At 44.8% G+C, this 27736-nt stretch overlaps 1 protein-coding gene across 4 annotated transcripts in view; it reads right to left on the minus strand.

Annotated features, from left to right (window-relative positions):
* SYNE2 (spectrin repeat containing nuclear envelope protein 2) overlaps positions 1–27736 on the minus strand; it is a 284685-nt gene that overhangs the window by 176092 nt on the left and 80857 nt on the right. For all 4 annotated transcript variants that reach the window (XM_075531883.1, XM_075531885.1, XM_075531884.1 and 1 more), the window contains exons 30-44: positions 25786–25965; positions 23383–23533; positions 14451–14609; positions 13615–13773; positions 12470–12571; positions 11995–12195; positions 11469–11640; positions 10581–10693; positions 8998–9200; positions 8454–8573; positions 8070–8361; positions 5786–5937; positions 4216–4525; positions 2838–3002; positions 151–471 (exon numbers count right to left, since the gene is read on the minus strand). In XM_075531883.1, coding sequence (XP_075387998.1) covers positions 151–471; positions 2838–3002; positions 4216–4525; positions 5786–5937; positions 8070–8361; positions 8454–8573; positions 8998–9200; positions 10581–10693; positions 11469–11640; positions 11995–12195; positions 12470–12571; positions 13615–13773; positions 14451–14609; positions 23383–23533; positions 25786–25965 — 2800 coding nt within the window. The remainder of the gene's footprint in view (positions 1–150; positions 472–2837; positions 3003–4215; positions 4526–5785; positions 5938–8069; positions 8362–8453; positions 8574–8997; positions 9201–10580; positions 10694–11468; positions 11641–11994; positions 12196–12469; positions 12572–13614; positions 13774–14450; positions 14610–23382; positions 23534–25785; positions 25966–27736) is intronic.

Consider the following 27736-nt stretch of genomic DNA (forward strand, 5'->3'; position numbering starts at 1 on the left):
CACGGAAATCCTGGGCAGCTTTCTAAGGGCTCTTTTACTCCATGTGGAGGGTTTAATTATGAAATCCGAACGCTGAGTCACGACCCTGGTTTCAGGACCGACCGCCTCTTCAGGCTCAGCCGCAGCGGCCCGAGCAGTCACAGCTCCTACCTGGTGCGTCTCCCCGGCAGCGGCGGCTGGAGTGGGCGCCCGCACACCCGAAGGGACGGGTTGCCCGCTGTCTAGGGGAGCCCACTGCTCCTGCCCGTCTGTGGCGCATTTTGATTGGAGGCTACTCGGGAGCCACTTCTCGGCCTCCTGCTTAGCAGAGCTCAGTCTCTTTTCCAACTCTTCTTGTTTACCCTTCAGCGATGAGAGAGCATCCTCAATAGTCTTCTGTCCCACCCAGGATGTATTTTGCTTGATGGATTCGGACAACGTTGAAATCTTCTCGAATGCACCATTTTGGAGACTCAGCCTCGCCTCCAGGTCCTGTGAGTGGAGAGGAGATTGTCACAAAGCGTTCAATGGTCGCAAGTGGTCACTGGGTTCTGTAAATCGTGAGAGGTTCTGCTGTTTCACCCGCGGGAAACGTTTATCAAAACACACATGCACGTCGCAAAGGTTAAGCTCTGGGCAAGATTTAAATAAAGGTAGCATTCCAACGCAAATTCTCAACTTGATTTTGGTTGACATGGGAATTTTTCACAGCACGGACCTGGGCAGAGGTGGCGGCTAACAGAGAACGTTGAACATGTATTTTGTTCAAGATGCAGCCTCTTACGCAGTTAGAACACTGACTCATACACATCTACTATGTGCAGAGCACTGAAAAGACTCGAGCAGGGGTCCTCAAACTTTTTTAACAGGGGGCCAGTTCACTGTCCCTCAGACCTGTTGGATGGCCGGACTATAGTTATAAAAAATACAATGAACAAATTCCTATGCACAGTGCATATATCTTATTTTGAAGTAAAAAATAAGGGGGGAGCATCCTTGGTGGGCCGCATGTGGCCATGAGCCATAGTTTGAGGATGCCTGGGTCTGCCTGAATCCACTGTTAATATTTAAAATCCAGGGCGCTTTGTAGGTTGATGGTGCAAGATCAAAAATAGAGTAGGTACGTGCATGTGTGGAAGAAGTAAATTTGAAAACTGTGAATTAAAATGAATGTGATGTATTACAGTACCTACTGAAGTTATTGTTAAATCATATAAGCCTTGACATTACCAGGTAAATCAGTCACTGTCCTAATTAGAAGAAGCCCTCGTGGCCCTGTCAGGTACGGGTTGGACTGGTGACTGCAAGCGGCCAGTTGAAAACCACCAACCACCCCCCAGGAGAAGGTTGAGGCGGTGTGATCCAGAAAGAACCTCGGAACCCTATCTGGAGTCCCTAAGACTTGGAATGGACTCAGTGGTGTTGGCTTTGGCTTCTGTGGTTTTTGTTTGGGTCCCAATTAGAGTGGTCGGGGTGGTGCAAATGGTTAATGGAATAACGGAAAAATCAGAAGCTGGAGCCCACCGAGAGGAACTCTGACCTGATAACGTACTACTGAAGAGTCAGCCACCGTTGGGAGAAGCACACCAGCCTGTGTGCTCATGAGGTGTCAATGGGAATCAGATATCAGGCATCTAAGACCCAGAACAAAATCATACCCAATGTGCATGGAGGGTGGAGTGGTAGAGACCCAAAGCCCATCTGAAGACAATTGGACATCCTCTCACAGAGGGTCACAAGGAAGAGATGAGCCAGTCAGGGAACAGTATAGCACTGATGAAACACACAACTTCCTTCTAGTTCCTTAATGCTTCCTTCCTCCCACTATCATGACCTCAATTCTACCTTACAAATCGGATTAGACCAGACTGCTACAGAAAAGAGCCCACAACATAGGGAATCCAGGATAGATAAACCCCTCAGGGCCAACAAGGAGAGTAGATATACCAAGAGGATAAGGGGAAGGTGGAGGGAGAAAGGGGCATTTAAACACAAGGATTAACATATAACCCCCCTTTCAGGGGGATGAACAACAGAAAAGTGGGTGAAGGGTGACAGGATGATTTAATATATGAAAATAATAATCTATAACTTATCAAGGGTTCATGAGGGAGGGCAGGCGGGGAGGGAGGGGGGAATGAGAAGCTGATATCAAGAGCTCAAGTAGAAAAAAATTGCTTTTAAAATAAAGATGGGAGCATACATGCCAATGCGCTTGACACATTGGAAGAATGTATGGATTGTGAAAAGAGATGTAAGAGCCCCCAATAAAAGTCTTTAATTTAATAAAAGGGGAAAAAAAGAAAGGCCAACCACTGAAAAGCCAATGGAAAACAGCCTACTCTGACACAAGTGGAACTGATATAAATCAGAGTCAATAGATGGCAACTGTTACCCTAATTGTACCACATAACAAATGAATGTTCATTCAACCAACCGCCAGAATGACGCTGAAGCGCCTCTTGAAGTTCTGCATGAGTAAAATGCAGTGTCATCAAGCACCTGTGGTCTAGTGGGATAGAAACACAAAGGAACAGGTGTGCATAATAGAATGTATTTAGGCTGAGAAATGTGGGCAGAGGAGAGCCTAAGGCAAGAGGACAAAGGCAGCCTAGACACGGGAAGGCTGGTCAGAAAGGCTTTCTGGAGAAGGTGTTAGCTAACGCTGGTTCTTGAGGATAAATGAAAGTCAGGTGTTTTAAACAAAAGGAGAATGAATGTATCGAATACAAGAAGAACCTGGACAAAAGGTGAACTAGCAGAATGCCAAGAGAGCATTTAAGAGACAGAAAGTTGGATAGAGACAAGTTGTTATGAATACTAATTACATATATATATGACTGGAAATTGTCTAATACCTGTAGTTTCTGCAGTTTTCCCTCCATGGCTATTTGATCCATAGTCTCAATAGAAAAACTGGCAAGTTCTTCGGCAAATTTGTCCAGTGTGGCATTCAGGTCTGTGACACACACCTCATACGCGTGGTGCTCTTGAACATGACCTTCCAGCTTTTGCACAGAATCCTAAAAATAAAACCAGTATTAATTTGCAAGTTATTTCTCTCCAAACTTTTTCACTCAGGAGATGATTACTCTTTTCACCGTTTCACTGAAACGGGAGTACGGCCACCAACTGTCTAGACTTCTTAAGATTTAAAGTTTGAGAAGTTTCACTGTAAGAGAATAAAGGCATATTTGTTGTTACGGAAGTCAGATTTTTTTGCTCCCATGCTTTTCTGCTTTCACTTTATTTCTGAAAACAATTTTCATCTTTCAAGAGGTTGTCAAAGCTAAATGGCCACAAATTATATAACCAAATATTAAGCACTCATAATAAAGCAGCCCCTTAATTACCCATGTACCCACACTTGGGAAAGAGACTGTGTAAGATCATCCTAACCCCAGGCTGCTTTCCAGAGACTCAAACTCTGAAGCTCCATTGGAGAAAGGAACCCGAGGTCAAGTGCAAAGGATCTCTGCCGGGCCCCAAATAAGACGAACACGGGCAGATCAGATCACAAAAGTAATCACTACTTGTCATGAACTGAATCGTGTCCCCCAAAAACCCAACAGCAAGATCCTGTCTCCTATCCTTGTAGTGAAAGGCAGCTGGTGGCAGAGTGGATTGATTAGGAGTTGAACTGCTAACCCCATGGTCAGTAGTTCAAACGCTCAGCTGCTCCGAGGGAGAACGGTAAAGTTTGCTGCCTCTGCAAGGACTGACGGGCTGGGGAGCCCTCTGGAGCTGCTCCTGTCTGTTCTCCTGGATTCCTGTGCTCACACTCCTTTCAAAGAGAGTGGGTTCTGCAGGTGACGCCTGTAGAATTATAGAATTAAACCTCAACCCAAAGAAACCATCAACCAGCATAAAACGATCAAAGTAGAAGGATAAAAGACAGAGGGCTAGACAGCGCTGATCACTTTGGGCACCATCCTGAAGATGCCTAACTGAATTGTAACCCTTCCTATTGCTGAAAAAGAAACTCCAAGGAGAAGAAATAACATCCTCAAATCGCCAAATCGCACAACACTTAGCCCTTTGCAATAATTAACTGGATTAATTCCTCCGCTCTTAAGGAGGTAGCATCTACATCTAAAAATGAAAAGTTACGGTGTTTTTAAGAAAAAAGTCTTTTGATCTAAACAAAGAACAAACTATAGTTGCACTTATAAATCTTCCCTATTATTCAGAGGCAAAACCATGACAATTATGACAGTGTTCAGTTTGTCCCGTCACCTGCAGTTGTTGAAGGAGACTCTCATGTAGATGCTTAATTTCCAGCCAAGGGTCTTCACTAAAGTTGGGGTTTTTAGTGCACTCCAAGAGGTAATTCCCTTGGGATTTTAACTCCTCTAGCAACGATGTCAAATCTTGTGCTTTCTGGAGGAATTTCTTGTAATTCTTTAACTGAGCTTTCTTCTCCTGCAGCCCAGTCTGCGGCGCAAAGCCAGCTTCTTGCTTCGTCTTTAGTCCTGTGAGCATTAACCTCAGCGCTTCCTTGCTTTGCAGATACTTCTCGCCCTCCAGCAGCAGTGCCTCTTGATGGCTACATTGAACAAAATACTTTCTAAATAAAAGGACACTAAACAAAACGGACTGTCGTGTTGCATGTTACAATGGAACATGTGTTACAATTTAAACTATTAAAAGAACACTCATGTATGATTTCAGAAATTCTAAGCAGCATGGAGTTTAACTAAGAAGTTAGACAACTTAACTGCAGTAAAATTTAACAAAGAATTGTTTTTGTCACATAAAACTTGACCTGAGTGGGTGAAGTATAGCTCCGATGAAGCACACAATATTCCTCTGGTTCCTTGAGGCTTCCTCACCCCCTACTAACGTGACCCCAACCAAGCCTGCCTTTTGCTGCAGGCTGGGTTCGGAGCATGTACGCAGGTACAGGTAAGAGCTCAGGACACACGGAATCCAGGTCAGATAAACCCCTCAGGAACAGAAATGGGAGTAGTCAGGAGGGTAAAGGGAAGGTGAGGAGTGGAGGGGGGAAGAAATCGCAGGGGGAGACAGCAGTCATATAAGATATGAAAATAATAATAATGTATAATCTTTCAAGGGGTCATGAGGGTAGGAGGCTGGGAAGGGAGGGTAAAAAGAGGTGATACCAAGGCTCAAATACGACATAAATGTTTAGAAAATAATGATGGTGACATACATACACATATGCTTGCTACAACTGATGTATGGATAGTTATCAGAGCTGTAAAAGCCCCAAATAAAATGATCTTAAAAATTTTTTTAACTGAGAACCAATTTTCAAACATGTCCTAATAGTGCCTATAAGGTATAAATTCAATTACTATATGATCTGATTTCTGCCAGACAGGAAATGTATCACTTAAGACACATGATATGAATTAAGGATTTTCACCAGAATAAAGTGAAAGTCAACATTTATCAACGCTGAGACACTAGAGAATATGGTGAAAGCAGAGTTCACGTATTCTACAGAGATACCGGGCAGATATACTGAGGTTGTTTGGAGCCGGGGGTTTTGGCACAAAAGCAAGATATTGAAGGTGGAATATAAGATGATGTCAATTTGCTACTAAGAACTCTACAGCAACGCACAAGTGAAACAACACTGCCACTACAGTCAGGACACGGTCATTCCAGATCTCATCTGGAGAAATCTCCGTTTCTGTCACTGGCATAGCGGGTGTCCTTGACTTGGCTGACTTGCTCTCCAATAGCTAACACATCCCAATCCAGGATGCAGACCAAACACACTTGGTATGGCTTCATTCACAATGAAAAACGATGCAATTAGGAAAGGCACGCCCCTTACCTTAGGTACGTGTTGGCTAAATGGAGTGTGTTGTCCCACTGATGCCTGATATCAGCGAGAGTCTTCTGGGCTATGGGCGCCTTGCTGCAACCAGCCTGCTTCATGATGCTCTGGATTTTAGCATCCCCTTCAGGTTTAAGTAAGATGATTTCCTGAATGAAACATTTCACTTGCATTACTTTGGGACAGTACACATCTCTTCCTCGCCCCCCTTCAACTCTTTCTTTATAGACTTTATGTTGAGATTCTAACTAACTAGAGAGCATATTTCAAAATTCAGAAATATCCAGAAAACCATAATCTCCTCTGGTGTTATACAGAGTCGCTTCTCCATAAACACGGCCCACTTTCACCTGATCGTATTCCTTAGTTCTCCAACTGCCCGCGAGTCAACTATATTCCCGTAGAAAACCGGAAAGTCCTGCTTCTTAGGCATTCCATTGATAGTGCCAGATGGGAAATGACGCTGACAATACCAACAACGCACTGTTTTCTCACAGCCAAGGGCAGGCATTGGCGTCCCACTGGAGAACGCAGTGTTCCTCCGGTCTGCCCTCCTCTCTCCAGCCTCACATCAATGCCCCTTTCCGGTCTTTGCTCAGACAGCCAAGTTCTTCCCTCTCGGAAACACTGCTCAAGGACTGCCTTCTCGGGGACACAGCTCAGCCAAAACTTCAACCCCTGCGGATGACGTCAGCCCGCACGATCCCTCACCCGTCCTTCCTCAAACCCCCACGTGTGTTTCTTCTTTGGCTGGAGTCCTTTGAAGCAGGTGCATTTTTTACCGTGTATTCCCCACGACCGCCCCATCCGTTTTACTGGTACATAATTCACATATTCTACAGCTGAATAGTTCAATTGTTCAGTCATATCAAGGGGAGTTGTACAATCACCACCACATCTATCTTATCGCCTCCCCACCATGGTCACATCACCTTCACACCGCTGTGCGATCCCTGCCAGTTCTTTCAGCAATGTCTCTTTTAATCCCTCAGACAGAAAGGGAGCTCAGTCCTCCATGCTCTCAACCGCCAACAAACCTCAGTCGCCCGCTCAGAATCTAGCAGGCTGGATGCCCCAGACATATCCAGTCTCGAAAAGATGTCCTCAGCGGCCCTGCCCTTCACTTTGCCGAAGCCACTGCTGTTGCCTCACTGCTAACGAGTCCCTGTCAGCTGACATTATCGCTACAGGACAGAGGAGCACTGTCCCCGGGGGTTTCCTAAGGGTTCATTGCTATGGGAGTAGAAAGCCTCATCGGTCTCTCGCACTAAGTGGATATATATGCAAACAGTACACTCATGTAAATAATGTACATACACATGTAATGCATGGGAGTGACACCTGTTTGTAAAAAAATTCTGGCAAAGCACGCCCAAGCATGCATTTCCTATCTCTGTGCCATTTCTAGAAATGCACTTCGGTCTCATATACCCTCACTTAATCGTCTGAAAATGTTACTTTAGATCCTATTTTGTATAATTAGAATACACACCATGATCAAGAAATCACGGATTGCGTTTGGCAGGACCCATGTGTAGTAGAAAAATAAAACAATTAAAATTGTATGTTTGCTCTGGGTAGAGCGTTCATGGTACATCATAATTGAGACGGGCAGAGGGTCAGGCAGAGGGCTGTGAAAGGGGCTGCCAAGGTTCACAGACGCATGCCGCTTTGGGCCTGGGGCTGGCTAGCCATCCCGGGAGGGCCATAGTCAGGGTGAAAAAAAAAAATGTTACTTGCAGGGGAGAAAGCAGCTTGCCAGATCACAAAGGAGTCCAGTTGGGAGAAGAGCTGCATTAGAAACCTCAGAGCAGGCTAGCGAGGGGGTTTGCTGCTGGGAATATTAAATCCCCGAACAGAAAATAACATGGACACCAGTAACGTGTTGGTCTAGCAGGCTTACGAAAATAACAATCAGAGGGTCGTGTGGGATGTAAAAAAACCTCAAGGTATCATAGTGCAAACACGGCCTTCGTTCAATGCTAGCCAAGTCCCACGGGTGACAGTTTCCGTTCAGCTGTATTTCAATTCTGCTCTCACGGCCGTCAGACAACTGAACGTTGGCCTCCCCGAGAATAAGCATGCTCTCTCTTCTTCATAAGCATTAAAATAATTTCAGGCCCATCACACCAGGAATCTGAATTTCCTCAACCTTTTCACAGAGATCCTCGCTTCCATGAAGAAATAAGTCTTGGCAGCCTTTCTCTAGCTCTTTTCAACAGCACAGTTCACTCTGACCTTTGAAATTCCGTTTGCCCTCGCACCTCTGCAATTGAGTTACCTTTATTTTTTGGATTCGTTCTTCAAGCGGCATCTTGCCTTCGGATGAATTAAGAACCATGAGGGAGTCTTTACACTCGGTTATCCAATGAATTACATCCTGAGCCAGCTCGTGAAAGCGCTGGTCGTCCGCAGGAGATAACATCTCTTCTCCACCATGTTCATCAAATCTTCTCAAAAATGCCTGGTATCTCTCCATCAAAAGTGTTGATTCAGCTATTATTTCTTCTTCTTCACCGAGCCCATATTCCTTCAAAGAGTTGTTCAACTGGGCCAGAGATGCAAATTGTTCCCTGTAAATTCCAAATATCATGGAAGGTTTATAGGAGACATACCATGGGAGGTGGGCGTGGGGGTGCGCTGAATAAACATAGTTCATGAATACCTCTTGGTGTCAAATGCTTGGCGATGTAATGCCATTTGCTCTCCCGACTCTCCCATTTCTTTCCATTTCTCCTCTTGATTACTCAGCCAACTACTCAGGTCTCCGTGAGCCTCCTGGAGCCTTTGAGAGCATGGCATATGTTAAAATGTAAACTCAGCCAAAAGTTAAAAAAAAAAGTAAATTGGGGAATTCATTTCACATGCTGACACTGAGAAGTGGACATGAACCACCTGACCCAACCAGATTTTTCACAGATCGACCAGAAGCTAGGTGCATTGTATTCTTTATCAAAACTTGAATAATGATAGTCTCTATTGCATAGTGGAATTGCATAATATTAAAGCAACGAGCCTCAAAAATGTGTCCTGGAGGGCAACTATCAATCAAAATTCTGGCATAGTTGATCATTTCAAAATTTCCTCACACTTCTGTGTATTCTTAAAGGCATGGATTTTGTTTTGAAACGCCCAGTGCTACACAGAAGCCGAGGGTGTACGAAGACATGATGGGACAAGCGCTTTCCCGCACCCCCTTCGCGCCCCACCTCAGCAGCTGCTGCACGCGGTCTTCGAGCTCCTTTGCTCGTGCCTGGCACACGGAATCCAAATTTTCTAATTCGATTTCTTGTCTCTGGATCCAACTGCTAAGCTCCTTCACATGTCCTTTCGGCAGATGTTTTTTCACCTGGTTCAACACAGTTTCCACCTGCTGTATTTTACTGTCTCTTCCTTCCAGAGTCAAGAAATCCTTAAGGGAGACAAAAACCAATTATGTTTTCGTGGCAACTATGGTCTCTACCAGAAGCCCCGGTGGCATAGTGGTTACGCGTGGGACTGCTGACTGCAGGGCCAGCAATTCGAAACCACCAGCCGCCCCTCGGGGGACAGAGGCTCAGAAACCCGCAGGGCACTTTCACCCGGATCCAGAGTTGCCGAGAGTCAGCACGGACCCAACGGCAGTGAGTTCGGTTTGGGGTGAGGCCTCGACCACACACAGTCCTGCTGTTCAAATCTGTGCCCAGATATGCACCCTCGTAGCCCTCCACGCATTGAGAGGGCGATGAAGACCTGCCTCAGTGAAATGGCTACAAGAGGACTATGTCAATTCTAGAAGTACATGACTGACTTTCTGGGAACTATGTGAAGCAAAATAATGCCCCTCGGAAGGTGAACAGCAGCAACGGCAGGGAAACTAGCCCAGAGGAGAGCACACTTCTTAGTGTCTTGTGTATCTTCCCAGAGATTTTCTTTAACACATCTACAAGCGGACTGGGCTAGATCCTCTTTCCTTCCCACTGTTTTAAATCACTTTCATAAACTGTAAATATTCTCTTTACCTAGTATGATTTAACCTACTGTCAAGATCTTTCCACCATTTCATAAAAGCTTCCTCATTCCTTTCCAATGGCTCCATATTCCACTGTGGAACTGTTTAATTATCTGGGTATGCAATTCTTCATTGGTAATTAGGTTATTTTCAAACATCTACCATTTCAGACAGAAGTAAGCAATTTTGACATCCACCATTTCACCAAGGTCTGGTGTTAATGAAAGTATAAGTTATTGGACGTTGGAGACAGCTGGCTTCTTTAATTATGCACATTCTTTAATTATGACTGACCTACTGCCTTTGAGTAAATTCCATCTCAGTAACCCAGTAGAAGAGTACTTGCTCTTTAGGATTTGCAAGACTGTAAATCTTTATGGAAGCAGATGATTAACACTCGAAACAGCAGCATATTAAAGTTCATCTAGATTTAAAAATATATACAGGACTTACCAAAAGCCAAGAATTCCCCCCCCCAAAGATGTGCTAATTGGTTTTTTTAAAACGAATATGATTTTAAGGCAACTGAATTCATTCATGAACATGAAATTAAACAGTATCTTATAACGAAGTGAAAGTGGGGCTCATTAAAAGTCACTTGCATGCGCCCTTACACTGTAAAGAGAGTTGAGAAATTCTTGGGGAAAAAAACTAGGCTGTTTGGAACCAATCTCTTTTCTGTAAGAAAGCTATTAAGACAAAGTAATTATTGTGCTCTTTATTTAAATAAATAGTCCAATACCTCCAAAGTTTGCTAAGACAGTCCAAAAAGGGTCATTTAAATGTATACATAAATCTTACCGACAGCTTCTGTAGCTTTTGTTCCAAGCTTGTTTTGGTTTCTGATGTATTAAAACCTTCCTTCAGGCTCATCTTAATGCTGCTGACCCAGTCATCACAGTTCCTGCACTGATCTGCGGGGGAAATGGTTTGTAAGGTGGGGTGGAGGAGAGAGATTCTTTCACAGAGGACTACATAAATCTTGTTAAAGACGTTTAAAATGCGCTTCTGACGCGCTCGCAAAAGCAGCTAGAAAATAATTATGATGTATTTTCTGCAAGACTGGGAAGGGCGGTCTGCTCACTGGCACACTCCCAGAATCACTGATCACAACAAGCGGGTCAAACACGCAGAGCTTGGCGATTTTCTTTCATGACATAAAACACAGAGTCTTGGGGGGAGCGGGGAGGGTGGGGGAAAAAAAAAGAGGACCTGACGCAGGGGGCTTGGGTGGAGAGCAAATGCTTTGAGAATGATTGGGGCAGAGAATGTGCGGATGTGCTTTATACAATTGATGTATGTATATGTATGGATTGTGATAAGAGTTGTATGAGCCCCTAATAAAATGTAAAAAAAGAAAAGGGAAAAAAAAAGAAAATGATTAGGGCAAGGAATGTACAGATGTGCTTTATACAATTGATGTATGTATATGTATGGACTGTGATAAGAGTTGTATGAGCCCCTAATAAAATGTTAAAAAAAAAAACACAGAGTCTTGAAAGAAATCGGTGCTGTTGATGGCAGCCACAGATCAGTGAGTTGCGCCCCCCAAAAGTGAGTGTCTGTATATTGCCTTCTTAAAGCAACTCTCGGCAGCCCACTCTAGCTGGGCTTGATTAGCTCTGGCATCCCAGCACCACAGTCAGGCCCCGGGCTGCCCAGACGCCGTACAGGCATCACCACACCTACCATGCAGTAAAGCACAAAAGTGATCTTGCAAGACACTTTTTTTGGTATTAAATAAATCACTGACGCTTTCGTATTGCTTCTTTAACTCAGAGAGCTCAGGGGTCAACCGGCCTATCTGATTCTCAAGTAGTATCATGCTGTGCTTCTGCTGGAGGATTTGCTGCTGGATTTCCTAAATAGAAACAAGCAAGGAAACAACAACCGTAAGTCTTAAAGTGGGCAGATTCACATCAAATATAGTCTCTCTCAACTGTTTTCATAAAAAGATATAGACAATGTTCTGTGGGGTAGATTTACTTTCTCTTGGCTGTTACATGGATAAGGTGACACAATTTAAGATCCAATCATTACGGTGCACACGCAACGCAAAGTTGAAAGTGTTAAACCCACATGACCTGCTTTTCTGAGTTCCCTCTCTCCCCCACCCCCCGGACATCTTCTATGTTGGCTATCCTAAATAGACGAAGACTATGTGTGACAAATAAGTGTGAAGGTCAAACTGAATCAGAAGAGAAGCGTCAGGCACCTCTAGTTTAGTAAAGATTTCCAAGCTGTCTGAAGGAGACAGGGCATTTAAGAGTGATTCCGTCATTCCGATCTGAGTTTTGGCCTGGTCCAGGTCCTCTCTTAGTTCATCTGGGTCACCACTGAAGGCACAGCTTCTGGATTCACCTGCTAAACCCATTTTCACATATTCCATTTTCTTCAGAATCAAAGACTCCATCATCTGAAACCATGACACACACAAAGTCTTATGAGAACCTTTATTTGACTAGATTGCTAGACAGTAACTTGAGACTTTGTTGCGCGCGGAAATGAATTCGTCTCTACCACTCCCAATATTGAAAATTCTTTTGCACTCAAGATGCATCAAATAAATGTCAAGGAAATAATGATTCTAATTTTACTTTAGGCTTAAGGTTTAGGATTTGGGGTTTATGAACATTACAGAGAGGGTATAAAGCAAGTTCCATTGGGGTTGTGAACAGAAATGCTCCTACCTGCAACTCAAGAGGGATCTCATTGGTTTGAAGCAGAAATTGTACTTCAGCCACTCTCTTGAAAACTTCTGGAAGTTTTTGTTCTTGGGCATGTAGATCTTCCTAAAATACATGACGTTAAAGGAAAAAAATGCTTTTATTTTCTTCTTTTCTGGCACCCAGAATTACTATTGTTGGTATACAGAAACTGAGAGCGCCTTTTAGGTTTCTGCCAATCATTTGCTTTTTGACAGCTCGGCGAGTATAAACCCAAGTGCCTCGAGCTGTCGGGCAAACGTGGTAACTGAGAGACGTGCTCTGGCTATAAGACAGCAAGACAGAGATGATGTGTTTGCTAACTTGATTTGTGACCAAAAAAGCATCCATACTACAACAGTCATAATGAAGCGTTGCAATACAGATGGAATGGCCCACAAGCCTGTAAAATTCACTAGCTGACCCTTTATGAAAATGTTTGTTGACCTCTCACGCCTACACTGACCTCTCCTGAAAACAGTTTTTCATTCTGACGGGGCTTCTGGTAAGAAGTCTTAACTTTTGGGGGGAACTCATTTAGTCATCTAGTAAAACCTAGGGACCCAGATCTCAGGATACAAGTTTAAAAATAAAAACGAAAGTAAGTAGGCATTTGTGCACACAGTGATCCAGTTATTTCCCCGTTTATGGTCATTTTATTCATGAACCTCTGGGTTCCAGACTGAGGAGAGCTGCTAGCACCAACCTGGATATCACAAAGGGAACAATAGAGGGTCCAAATCTTACTCAAGGGATAATTCGAGAAACAAAATGTTTCATCTCTTTTTCTGACTCGCTCTGAGCGCAACCTTGACATTAACACATCAGCCTGTGTGAAAAAGCATACGCGTGTTCATGTGTGTATATGTAGATAGATATGCGTACATATGTGTATATAATCTTTTTCTTTTTAATTATGCTATACCAATTGACTATGGTCCTGATCCCTCAGGCCCAGTCACTGATTCCTTCGGGAAGTTTCCATAGCCTTGTCCCCTGTGTGCCCCACCATATCCACGGCTGCATTTGTAGCAAAGGGAAACACGCGTGTATCAATATGCTCTGCAAACGGATACATTCATGACGAGCTACACTGATTTGTGGCCATGTATTTCTCTCCATTAAATTACCTTCAGCCGTTTTCTTTCCTCTTCGGTCAGGGGTAACTTCACCCTTTGAAGGGCCTTTTCAATCCACTCGTCGATGACATTTCTTACAGTCAAAAGCTTCTCCCACAAAGCCAGAGCTCGACCAAGATTTTCATAGCAGTCTTCTGTTTTCTCATTGATCTACCACAATTCAAGAACATGACAGCACATTTAGGATGAAAGTGTGTAGGATATATTTTCACACACTGTTTTCATTTTTAAAATAAGTTGTCATTTTATCATTACTGGGTAAATAATTAGCTTTCTCCATGAAAGAAAGCCTGCCTTTAGCCTACCATACATTCCTTTCTTGTACACACACACACACACACACACACACACACACACACACACACAAACAAACAAAAATAAATTTGCCTGACTGTCTGCAACAGATACGCAATTAAAAGTTATCGTCTTGCTAATTTCAAAAACACGTTCTTTATGGTTGTTTTTTAAGGTTGAGGTGAAAGTATAGTGCAGACTGATCCTTAATTTGTAATTTTTAGGAAATCCTATGCACTCTTCAACTAAAAAGGTGTAAAATAAATATATCGTTAAATGGAAATACCTTAAATGAGCGTGTAATATTTATTTTAAATAAAATGAGTTTATATTTCGATACCTAGAAGACTAGATACATTTGCTAGTAGTGCCTGCTACGGGGTTATTTACTAAGTTATGTATTTAACATCATTTTAATGTGTTTATAAACAGTATTTTTGAACTTTAAAATGAGACAAAAATACACATTTGATCAATCTGTTTCCATGTCATAAAAACAGACAGAATTACTGTTCAGTTAAATCATTACATACATCGAGCCATCTGTCCACAATACTGTTAGCTTCTTTCTCAAAAGGCGGCTCCTCCAAGGTGCTCATCTTACTCAGATGGAACTGCAGGTTTCTGCAGATCTGGTTTATCTTGTCTACATCTTCTAAATGTTCATTAAATTCGTCTTTGACAATTTCGATCTGTGAAAAGCATAGGACATATCTTTGATACATTGAGAAACAAACGGATAAGAACCATCATTTTGTTATTATTCATTTTAAAATAACATCATAACAAAGTAATTTCTTCTCATAATTTTTTTAAAGTAGAATTTTTTGAATACTTTCTCCATGCAAAGTTTATAGAAATGTAAGCACCTGGTATAATGTAAATCCTTAACCAAATATCTTCCCACTCTGCATGATGAAGTGCTTATAATGATCTAAATTCATATCTCTAGTTCATGTGAATTAACATTCACACACACATACTTTTATTTACATTTTAATCATTTTGGGAGAGTTCGTACAGATATTATAACATTCCATAGTCAGACACACACTTTTAATGGTATATAAAAATATTCCAGTTCCTAGATTCCTCTAAAAGGAATCATTTTTATTATAGCTAAAAACCTAAGTTCTTGTATCAAGAGAACAGTCAACAATTCCATAATAATCTGTAACACTACCTATATGTTAACTTTACGTTTATATTCTAAACCCAACATCATTTCTAACCTGGAAAGTAAAACTCTGCTTCATCAAGAGACTAATGATCTTAAACTGCAAAATAAAGCCCCGATGTTACCTACTGCAAGTTTAATGGCTCGCTCAACTGATGATTTTACCCAAATATTTTAAAGGATTACATGAAAAATGAAAAGAGATAACTCACGGCCCAAATCTCAAAATCATGCACCCTAGGTGGACTTGCATTTGCAGCAATAAGGAAGAGCTGAAACATCCCCCCCGACCAGGCAGTGACAAGCCCCTGCCCCTGAGAGCATAGTGGGGGATGCCTTGGGGTGCTCACGAGGTCAGCAGTTTGAATCCACCAGTTGCTTTGATGGAAAAAAATGAAGCTTCTGCTCTCATAAGGATTTTTAAGTTGGAAGGACTTTAAGCATTTGCTAGTGACGATCGGTCTAGATTACAACTCAATGCAAAGAAGACCAAAATCCTCGCACGATGTGGCCAGTAGGTAACATCGTGGCGAGTGGAGAAAGATCGAAGCTGTCGGGGATTTTGTCTTGCTCCTCAGCCGATGCTCACGGAAAGAACAGGCACGAGGTCAAAGGCACCTTGTAGAAGGTAAACGTGTTAACGTGTTGAAATGCAAGGAGGTTACTTTGAGGACTGAGGTGCGCTTAACCCGAGGCGTGCGCGTTTCAGTTGCCTCAGAAAAATGGACACATTTGAGTTACGGTGTCGGCAAAGAATACTGGAAGTCCTCTAAAGTTGCTTGTGGTGATACCAGGGCAACTCTTCTTCATATGGCCGAACGACTGAATTGTATGATAGGTGAACTATATGCTAATAAAACTGTCCAAAAAAATAAAGCGCCACCGACTGCCAAGAGGGCAACAGTGCGTCTCGGAGGAAGCACACACCGAACGCTCCTTAGAGGCAAGGAAGGCAAGACTTCATCTGACTTCCCTCTGGACGCATTCCCAAGAGACCAGCCCTGGAGAAAGACGTCACGCTTGGTAAAGCAGAGGGCGGGGGGGGGGGGGGGGGAAGGGGAGGGGACACCTGCAACAACAGGCTCGAAAATAAGAACGCTCGTGGGACGGCACACAGGTGCACAGGGTCGCTGTGAGTCAGAACCCACGTGTCCACACCTAACAACAACAACAAAGAGCTACAGCTGCACAAACCCCCAGACTCCGGCAGTTCCACCCACTCTCTCCATAGGGCTCGCTGTCCACCAAGACCGACCCGATGGCAGTGGGTTTGGGTGGGGCCAAGCGAAGTGGCAGCTCAGGGGGAATTCATAGACACCACATAAGGAGCCGGCACCCTCCCCTCGGTCTCGGAAAGAGGACTCCTCATCGTGGATGGTGAGAGAGGCCACCTGGAAAGGCTAATGTTCCACCTGCATTTGGCAAGAACCAAGCAGCATCAGCCTGCCCTGGATGGAGCGGTATCCCAGACAACCAGCTAGAGGGCTTGCTGTGTTAAAATAGGATCCAATTTCCCAAATCAATACCCACAATATCCGAGTCTCAATAGAAAAAAAATCATTCATCCTACTGAAAACCACATAAATCACAAGCAAAATAAAAAGATAACCAAAAGATGCCAATCCCAAGATGACCGAGATGATAAAATTATCCAGAAAAGAGTTTCAAGCATCCATCATAAAAATATTTCAATAGCCAAATACTTCCAATGTTTCAAATATTCTTCTAAAATGATAAAGACAGCACTCAATGGATGAGCTCACCAGTAGAAGGCGGGGACAGGGGGAAAAGTCTGTGAATTTGAACAGTCTCACAAGGAAAGGAAGCAGAGCACAACTATGACACTACAGAAATAATGACTGAAAAATACCCAAGGTCAGCAAGAGACAGAAACCTACAGGTTCAAGAAGCTGAGCAAAGTTGTAAACGCAACACTCAACATAGTCAAAATTTTCTTACGACCAGCCAGAGAGGATGGGGTGGAAAGGGGGGAACCAATTACAAGAATCTACAAATAACCTCCTCTCTGGGGGATGGACAACAGAAAAGTGGGCAAAGGGAGACAGTGGACAGTGTAAGATAGGATAAAATAATAATAATTTATAAATTATCAAGGATTCATGGTGGGGAGGGAGGGGAAAAATAAGGAGCTGATACCAAGGGCTCAAGCAGAAAGCAAATGTTTTGAGAATGATGATGGCAACAAATGTACAAATGTGCTTGACACAATGGATGCATGTATGGATTGTGATAAGAGTTGTACAAGCCTCCAATAAAATGATTATAAAAAACAAAAAAACAGCCAGAAAGATAATGACATGATACCTACAGGGAATACACAATTTGAATGGGAATGGATTTTCACTGGCATTATGGGGGTCAAAAGGAAGTATCACAATATTTCTGAAGTATTGGGGGGAAATTTTTTTTTCAATGTGGAATCTTAGATCCAATAAAAAGGCACTTTAAAAAATGTCCCCAAAAGGGAAAAGGGGAAGTCCAGGTGTTCTCAGATGACGCAAAGCCAAGTGCATTTGTTAGGAGCAGAACTGCTGGAGAGAACGGTGAGAGAAAGTTCTCTCAAAAGAAGGGAGTGATGGTAAGAGTCAGACTCCTGGGCCATTGACTAGGGAAGGAAGAAAGCGCACGGCCAGCAATATTCCAGGCATTGCCTCTCCTTTGGAGTCTTCTAAATGATATTTGAAGCCAGATTTATTACACTGGCTGATGTCATTCTAAATGTATGCAAACGAAAGAGGTTATAGGAATGCCAAAGAGGTCAGATTTCCATACTTCACTCAAACTGATGAAAGGACAAAACCCGCAGACGATGATTAATTATGCCTGTGCGTTGTAATACCTAGTGTAACTACAGAAAATAAACTAAGGTAAGACATATGTATAAAAGCACCACCATCTATAAATCAGAAATGGGATGCCCAAAATTGTACAAGTAATCAATAAGAAAGCATATAAATCAAAAGAGAGAACAGGAAAAATGGACAGACTGGAGACCTGAAATATCAATGATCCCAATAAATGAACCCAGCGTCATTATATCAGTCAGAGATACAAATGATCAGAGTGGATGGAACGTAACCGAAGCATCATGGAACACAGGTTAAAAGCAAAGCGATTTTGAAAATGTACCTCGTGCAACCTTGCTGGCAAGAAAGTCGGAGTAGCCATATTAATGTCAAGTAAAGCAGAAAGACAATCACAGAGAGGACAAATGCAGACCCACGCCAGGAAAACTTGATTACTTAACTCCCACAAAATTAACTTTCTTCCCTCTGCAAAAGAACTTGTCCAAAGGATGAAAAAGGTAGGCTGCAGATTTGGAGAAGGCATATGCACCTCCCATCGCGAAGACACGGAACCAAATCACAGGAGCGGGGCCACAGCACACCTCTCCAAGGTCAAGGGCAAGGAAAACTGACACTGCCATTAGAACGGAGGGAAAGACGCGAAGAGGCATTCCACAGAGGAGGCGACATAGGTGGCAGGTAAGTAAAGGGATCAAAATGATGCGCTGTGAGAGAAATACATATGAAACCAACCAGAGCACTGCCTACCCGTCAGCACGAGAGAAAACAATGCCAACATGGGTGCTGGAGAGACGGGGAGAAGCTAGATTCTCATACAGATAAAACACCAACAAACCGATGGCCACTGAGTCCACTCAGAGGAGCCCGGAGGACTACGTCAGAACTGCCCCACAGGGTTTCCACGGCTGCCAATCCTCAGAGAGACCGATGGACACGTCTTTCTCTCTCAGAGGGTAGTGGTGGTTCTGAGAGCAGCCACGTGCTTTCGCTGCGCTGGTCACCCAAGAACCAACGCCCGTCATCGAGCCATTTCTGACCCACAGCAACTTTGGAGAGGGTTTCCCGGACGCTCAATCTGGGCAGGAGCAGACAGCTTGATCTTGTTTGCTACCATCAGCTACGGGATTTGAACGGTCCTCCTCACAATTAGCACCTCAATGCCTAAGCCATAGAGCCACCAGGGCTCCCACCCAGAGCTGGTAGGAATGCACAAAGGTACAGCCGCTATGGAAAAGTTTGGTAGTTTTAAAAAAAATTATAATTAAAAACTTAACATGCAAGAAACATATAATCTTCCAGTGGTCTCTGGGCATTCATCCCAGAGAAATGAAAACATACACAGAAACTTCTTCACAGATGTTGATTGCATTTTCGGTCATAAATGAACGGATAGGACACACCCAGATGACCTTTAAAGGAATAGCAAACAAATCATTGTACACCCATACCATAGAGTACAACTCAGCAAACAAACAAATAAATGCAGCATGATGGATCTCCAGAGAATTTTGCTGATGGGAAAAAAAAATTGTAACGGACAACAGAAAACGGTGAAGGGAGACGTCGGACAGGGAAAGATCTGACAAAATAATAATTTATAAATTATCAAGGGCTCATGAGGGAGGGGGAGTGGGGAGAGAGGGGAAAAAAGAGGACCTGATGCCAAGGGCTTAAGTGGAGAGCAAATGTTTTGAAAATGATGAGGGCAATGAATGTACAAATGTGCTTTATACAATTGATGTGTGCATGGATTGTGATAAAACTTGTATGAGCCCCTAATAAAACGATACAAAAAAAAAGAAAAAAATCTTTCAGTAATGTAATTTCAAATAAATGACAAGGGCAACAACAACAAAATTAATTATATTCTTGAAATAGCAACATTAGAGAAATCAAGACCAGACAGATCCGTATGTGGGGGTTAGGGTGGAAGTGGGGAGGAGGAGGGAGGAAGGCAGGGCAACCCGAAGACACGGTGAAGAACTCCAGTGGGGGGGGGGGGGGCGTGTGCTGCATCGCCCCCGCACCTGGTTGTGACTTCGTCCTGTCGTTTTCCCAGCCGTTACCACTGGGGCAGACTCAGTAAAGGGTACCCAGATCTCTCGGCTATCTCCTAGAACTACATGTGTACCTGTAAGTATCGTAAAATTAAAAGTTTACTTAAAAAGAAAGAAAGAAATCAAAACTCAGTTGTGGAGGCTTCTGTCTCCTAAGTGGATTCTCACAGAGAGCTGGCATTCAAATACAACTCTTCCGTCTACTGGCTCAGTTCTAGGTAGTGGGGCATGATAAAGGCTTGTCTCGTTAAAAAGGGGAAAGATATAAACGTGTGTATGTGAATAGATGTATTTGCACTCTCATGTTTCTCAATGCAAAGAATTGTGCGCTTACACTGGGACCAGCTACAACCGAGAGAAGAGGAAGGGGGGCCAGCAGAGGGGAGTGGGTTTGGTTCGGCAGTGAATGGACAGCATAAAAGAAAGGGTCCGAGGCCCACGCTGACATTTCCCAAACTTGAATGGTCCCCAGCTAGTCCAGCCGTCTAATTTTACCTTTTAACTCACGCGCTCACGAGAGCGTAGAAATCTGGCCCCATATCCTAGATAAGCATCCAGGTTTCCATGGTTTTCAAGGACGAAAGTTCTCAGTGGGATCCCATGTCAGCCACCGGTGCACACACCATGAGGGTGCACAGCACACCACGGGGATTATTCGTTCCTAAAGACAGTCGCTACGTCATCACCGAGTGTGCTGACTACTGTCTTACTATCAGGAGGAAACTTACAAATCAGCTCTAAAGTTCAGTGCTAGAATGCCATCCTAGGAATGTGTTAGTTTGGGATATTTATAGTGTCCTGTGTTCAGTGCTGTACTAGATACCAAATTCTCAACATTGAAAGACAGGCTTGGACTTCCTTTAAGGCAGTAAGTTACTGTTGCTGGGTTAGGTGCGTGGGGTCAGCAACCCTGGGGGCCACAGTAGGAACCCCCGTAACTGCTCTCCCGTTGGGGCTAGTTGTTGCGGCCACTGTGTCAATCCACCTTGTCCTGAGCCCTCCCCCCTTCCACCGCCCCTAACTTCCCCACGCATGATGGCCGTCCCCAGGGACTGATCTCTCCCGACAACACCTCCACAGTACGTGGCACAAAGTCTCCCCCTCCTCGCCTCTAAGGAGCATTCAGGCTGCACTTCTACCAAGGCAGATTTGTTCGTTCAGAAAATGCTTAACCTGCTAAACTAACAGCAAAGAACTCAAAGGTGTGTGTGTGCGTGTGTGTGTGTGTGTGTGTGTGTACAAGAGCCACAGACAAACAGAGACGCAGAGAGAGTTTCTAGTGGTGTAACATTCACGTACTCAGGTGCTAAACAAAGGGGCTGGAGGCGTGAATCGACCCACAGGCCTAGCTCAGAAGGAAGGCCTGCCTACTTCCAAACGACAAGCCAGTGACCAGAGTGCGGTGCATAGTTCCTCTCTGACACATACCGAGTGGCCATTGTGGCAGTGGCTCGGCAGCAACTGGCTAGCTGGGAAGGTGGGAGGCTGGAGAACGAGAGGCCATTGGCTGAACAAACTAGAGAAGCTGACACCTTAGCGCAGAAGGGACCGAGAAAGAAGGGAATGACAGTAAAGGGCAAAAGGCAAAGCAAGTCAGTCCATGTATGCTGCAGGAGCGCAGACAGGCTGGGGAGCGATGACACCATCAACAGGCGCGGAGAATGGGCCCAAACAGCCTGGCTGGATGGACTATGACCTCCCTCTGGACCCGGATAGAAGAACAGGTGGACTCGCTCGAAAGGCTCGACTTGGGGCTGCCGGGGCAGGGGTGGGGTTGCTGGTAATGACCACCATAGAGGATTGAATGGTGGTAAAAGAATCAAGAGCTGGACCTAGATCTCTATTCAGTGGATTCACCCGAGAGGGGCCACCTGCTGGAAGTGGTGGGAGGAAGTTTTACCACTCAGAAATCAATTATCTAGCCAGGCCAGTGGCCTCATCCAGCCGTGGAGTCATGGGACGAGTGTCTGAGCACCAGAGAACGCAGAGTGTGCGGAGGCACAGAGGGGTCTTCTGTAGGCGGGACATCTCGACGGACGCTCCTTATGGTGCTGGTGAAGCCCCAGTCGCTCTGCAAGGCAGTTTCATTACCTCACATGCTGGCTTTTCATGACCAATAAGATCCCACGTGGCAGGGCAAAGGCAGGAATCCAGGGGGGAAGATTTATATAAACAAAGAGGAGCCTGACTTCAAGAGGAACCAGATACCTTGGCAGGTACAAGACAAGAACTCAGACTCTCAGAACAAGGCAGAGACTCTGTTCCTGCAGCCAGAATTCCAGGTGGGAAACCGGTACTCAAGGCACAGTAGAAGGGAAGCTATGCATATTGGGATTTAAGGCAGAGGTGATCCTGTGACACTGGATCCTTAAACCACTGGAACAAAGGCAGGATGAGCACAGAGGCTGAGAGCAGACAACCCAGAGGCTGCATCTGCCGGATGGAAGCAGGCTGACCCACCTTCCTCACTGAAGTCTGAACGGAAGCCCGGCGCACACCGCGGACTGCACACTGCTATCGCACAGGGGCTCTGCCTGATTGCTCAGAGCCAAGACACTGAGGCTGAGCAAATGGTTGTGGCTGCGCCTGGACCACAGGGGTGTCACTTCCGCTTCAGGAACAAGGAGCTAGGCTGGCAAGAAGAGTTCCATAAAGACTTGATAGTTTAATAGGGAGGCTGTCTCTTTAAGGTGCTGCTCCCGGCAAGTCGGGAACCCAACTCAATTGTTTTCCAACCAGCAGGTGTACGTAGACTACATTGTACACATGCACTTAGCACAACAACGAGGAAAAACAACCTTCTGGCCCAAAGTCACACAGCGAAGTGTTCTCTTCTCTGACTAGTCCGTAATTTGCTGCTTGGGTGACAACCGTGTAAAACTGCAGAAAACCATGACCCCTAGTGTCCGAAAATGTTATTCTTTTAAGACTATGACAAACCACGGAGGCGGAGGGAACGATGGCCAGATAAGCTTACACACCTTTATCAAAAGTGGAGAATGGTTTTAAAAGGTAATTTGTCCTTCATCCACTAACAAATGGAGGAAATTTGCCTACTCTCTTCATGCCCTCGAGCCCGAAGTCTCGGGTCCCGGGTAGAGACGGTCAGTGCAGAGGCTGCTAAGCTGTACAGCAGACCCACCCCGTGACCAAGACGCAACACTATTAAAACCCAAAGAAAAAAAAATCAACTTGGGGTCTAATCCGCCCCCCCCCACAAACTCAGGTAACAGATTCCAAACCTTCCTGTTGCCTGGTAAAAAAGCAACCATTTAAAAAAGCAGCCATTACATAACTTCTTTTTGAACCACGTTTTGAAAATGACTCCATTTATCAAACTCTCTACTGCGACGCCGTGTAAGCGAGGCTCGTGAGCAGAATTTCCTCCTGAGCCTGGACTTACCTCTGCTATTCTTTTCTTCAGGTTCTCCTTTCCCAGGTAGGACGCCTGCAGCGAGACGACATGCTCTTCCTTTTGAATCAACGTGATCAAGATGTTTTTAAAATTATGATATTGTTTCAGCAGCTCCAACGCTCTTTCGCACTGTTCAAGGCTATGGGAGGAAATTACGCAAAGCCGCTGAGTGTCGGGAAACAGCACCAGCAACCTGTGTAGCCCAGTCCCTGCCATGAGTTATAGGAGGATGTCTCCTCTCGCAGTGAGTAGTCGAAGGAAGAGGGGCCTGTTTAGCTGATGGGGGGGGGGGCGGGGTAAATAACCCCTGGGTGAATGTTTTCACCGGGTCAATATTAAAGCAAACCAATGTAAAGTCTAGAGAGAAAGTACAGCAGGACCCATAACTGCAAGCTACCAGCACCTGAGTTTCATCATTAACCGAAACACCTCTTGGAAAATAGTGCCCTTCCTAGCATTATTTTTGGTGATTATTTGTAACGTGATTCACCGAGTCACAGGCTGCTTGTGGGGGCCGGGGGCGCGGCCCATTGTCGTTGGGCAGTGGCTGGCATGACTGCTGGGGTGTGGAAAAGCTCCGGCTGTCACATGTCAGTAGGGTCACCCATGGTAAGCTGGCTGCAGGAAAGCTTCCAAACTAAAACACACTAGGAAAAAAGACCTGGCGTTCTACTTCTGATGACTCTCATAATGGAAACCCAGTGGCGCATAACACAACCCTGGGCAGCTTATTTGCTCCGGACCCATCACTGGGACAGATCCATTGCTATAGAAGCACACCATGTTTTGTGAAGAAGAGGCCAGCGAGGCGCGCTCTCTCTCTCTCTCTCTCATCTAGTCAATGCTCACTCAGTGACCCCCCTGGGTTTCACAGACTTTAACTCTTGATCAGAGTAGAGATCCCAGTCTTCCTCCCACGGAGCTAGGGGTGGTTTCGAACTACCAACCATAGGGATCAGTCCACTGAGTCACCACTAAACCACTAGAATTCCTGAAAGAGGTGGAGTTAATTCAACAGCTGCTTCCATTGATTATTCTGTTTATTCCAAATTTAGTCTTTTCTTTTAAAGAAAAAAAAATTTATGTGGCAGTTGGAATATCTGGTTTCTAGCCATTGCTGGGCACTAACTAGTCTTGGGACCTTAGGTTATTTTGGCCTGTTTAGACCTCAACTCTTCCCTCTGGGTCAAATACCACAGGCAGGCTTGATCTTGACTCCGGTAGACTGTGAGCTCAGAGGGCAGGAGGAGCACTCAGAGGAAATTGTGGGAGAAAGGCTGAAAGGACCTCCCTGCCAGAGGTGTTGGCAGAGTTAAGGGGAAACCAGCAGGGTCACCAGGGAATACAGCAGCAAGAATGTCACACCACCAGATCTCAATGGGGAAGGGAAGAAAGGGCCCAGCCAGGGAAGAGGGCATTGTCTGGAGCTGCCAGAACCCTGTGCTAAGACAGGCGGAATGGGAAAGAACATCCTGACCAGTCTGCCCCTGAGACTCCTCCAATTACAGCCCACCTGGTTTAACCCAATTGGAAGCCTTGGCCTGTAGGGATCAACCTTCTCCACTGCCCCGCACCACAGACAGAGGGTACGGAGCAGAGCGCCTGGGTAAAGAAGATTCAGAGCCGCCAAGGGAGACTGATGGGTAATGGCCTTCATACAGTTAATAAAAACGTGGGGCTTGTCCAGGCTCTGTAGGAAGACGAGGGAATCGACAGGCAGTGTTCGCTATGCAAGTTGGGTGGTGTAGCAGAGGGATAATGGCTTCCCAGAGACGTCCACCGTTGAGTTCCTGGGCTACCACGGTAAAAGGGATTTACAAATGTGGTAACATTCAGGATCTTGGGAGATGATCTTGGGTTATCTGGGGGGGCTCCAATGTTATCACAAGGGTCCTCACAGGAAAGGGGCAGGAGAGTCAGAGGAGGAGATGTAAGTGGGAACTGAAGGAGAGGTCAGGGAGTCAGAGAGATTTGAAGGCAGGATGTTGCTGGCTTTAAATTGGAAAAAGGGTCCAGGAGCCAGGAAATGTGGCCTTTAGAACTGAGAAAGCCTCTGATCTCTAGAATTGGAAGATAAGAAATCTGTATTGTTTTAAGCCACTAAAGTCGTAGTAATTTGTTACCGCAGGACTGGGAATCCAGTACAGGAGGGACGATGGTAAAGATCAATATACTGTGCATTTGTTCACCATGGTAGACAAGATCTCTGGTGCCTTCCAGCTGTTGTTGATGACTCAGGGTCTGCCTTACAATTGGGCCCAGGGAGCTGCCAGCATGAAGCTTGTACCTGGCTCTTCCTTCAGTCCATAGGAGTGTTTTCAACATAAAAATGTCAGAAAGCTTGTTGGGTACAGATACCTTTTCAGATGTGGGTGGAAATTTCTCCCTTACCATTCAGTGATGGAAGCCTTTGTGTTCTCCCACAAGAGGACCGTGCTTTGGCACTGCAGTTTCACAGTCTTTTCTCGGCCATCTTTGAACTGTGGAAGAGAAGCAGCCATTTCTTGCAAGTGTTTCTTCTCTTCTTCGTACTCATCTAGATCCTCATCCACTCTGATTAGTGATTTTTTCCTAATAACGAAAGAGAAGAGTTTGATACGCCGTTATTACCCAAGAGAGGGAAACACACTAACTTTCGTTTGTTGCGTGAGTCAAAACTGCACATTGCTTGTCCGCAATCTGAACGGACTGTTTTAAATGTGAGGAACACACAACGCCGTAAGCAATAACATCCGTGATGGACACACGTGTGAAAGATGTCTAGATGGCATATGTGCATAGAAAGGTATGTGCAAAAACTGGCGACGCTCTAAAACAGATGTGGTGGTGATTGTACAACTTGCCTTGATGTGAGTGAACCATGAACCTGTTCAGGTGTGTGATATGTGAACAGTGTGCCCAAAAAACTGTTGGAAAAAATGTAAAAATGTAAAAAAAAAAAAAACAACCCAAAGAATCAACCCCCAAACAGTATGTGTGCCGGCGTGTGCGTCTCTGGGCACTGCGCAAGCGTGGAGAGGATGGATGTAGGGGAGAGCGAGGGTCCTCACTGTGGGCGACAGTGACATAAAGAGGAAGAGCAAGGAGCACGCAGGCACGGCTCTTGAGACAACACGCATTTCCATCATTGGCCGTTGGGAAGCTTCAGACCCGACCCACAATGAACGACCCCCTCACCACACTGGAATGGCAACACTGCAGGGATGGGGGGAGAGAAAAACAGCAGATTGTGGAACCACTGGGGCCCTCATCCACGGCCCGTGGGACTGGGGAACGGAATCGCATCTGGGGGAAATAGGTGACCATTCCTCAATCCAGGCAGTGCCTGGAGGATGAACATCCAATTCATAGACAGTCCGTCCTGCCCTTGGAGGTTGCCTCACACTGCCCTCCTTCCTTCATCTCCCTTTATCAGCTACCTTCCCTTCCTACATCCCTGCTTAAAATTCCTCCACAGCTTTTATCAGCGCCTAGATTCTAAATATCTTTCTCTCCTCACTAGAGCATAAACTTCAGGGGGTCAGGGATGTTTTCCATCTATCTATCTATCAATGTATTTTTTATCTCAATTTATTAACCGCTGTATCTTCTTACTGAAGCCCTGATGGTGTAGTGGTTACACTTGGTCAGCAGTTCCACACCAGCAGCAACTCCAAGGGTGAAAGACCGGGCTCTCTACTCCCTAAATTGTTACAGTCCCCAACCCCCCCCCCGGGGTCGCTATGAGTCAGCATTGACTCAATATCAGTGAGCTTGGGTTTTTGGTACCTTCAGTGCCTAAAAGAGCTCCTGGCACATAGTAAGCAGTCAATATAGATTTGCTTTATTAATAACTAGATTAATAATCAACTTGTTTTATTACTTGCAAACTCATGTTTTTTTGCTTATCAACTTACATATAATTTACTTATTACTTGGTCTTTATAAATCTATAATTAAATTTTACTAGGATGAAACGAATAGTTAGTTCAACATTTCACTAAGAACTGGGGCCCTTTAGGAACAAAAGTTACATTAAGACTGAGGACACCAGAGAACTATTTTCATAAATTTTCTATAAATCTAAAATGACTCAAAAGTTTCTCAAATTTATTTTTAAAGGAGCAAAAAACAAAACAAAAGTCCCCAACAGCTGAGGGCACAGGGAGATGTCTGGGGGACCTGCACAATTAAGCTGTATTGCAGGACCTGGCCGACCAAAGAGCCTCTAGACCAATGGTACTCCACCTTCCTACTGCCATGAACCACACAATTATTTCCGTTGCTACTTCATCACTGTCATTTTGCTACTGTTATGAATTGGGCAACCCCTGTGAAAGGTTCGTTCGACCCCCAAAGGCAT

This window comes from Tenrec ecaudatus, chromosome 14 (assembly GCF_050624435.1).
Source record: "Tenrec ecaudatus isolate mTenEca1 chromosome 14, mTenEca1.hap1, whole genome shotgun sequence".
Classification (NCBI taxonomy): Eukaryota; Metazoa; Chordata; class Mammalia; order Afrosoricida; family Tenrecidae; genus Tenrec; species Tenrec ecaudatus.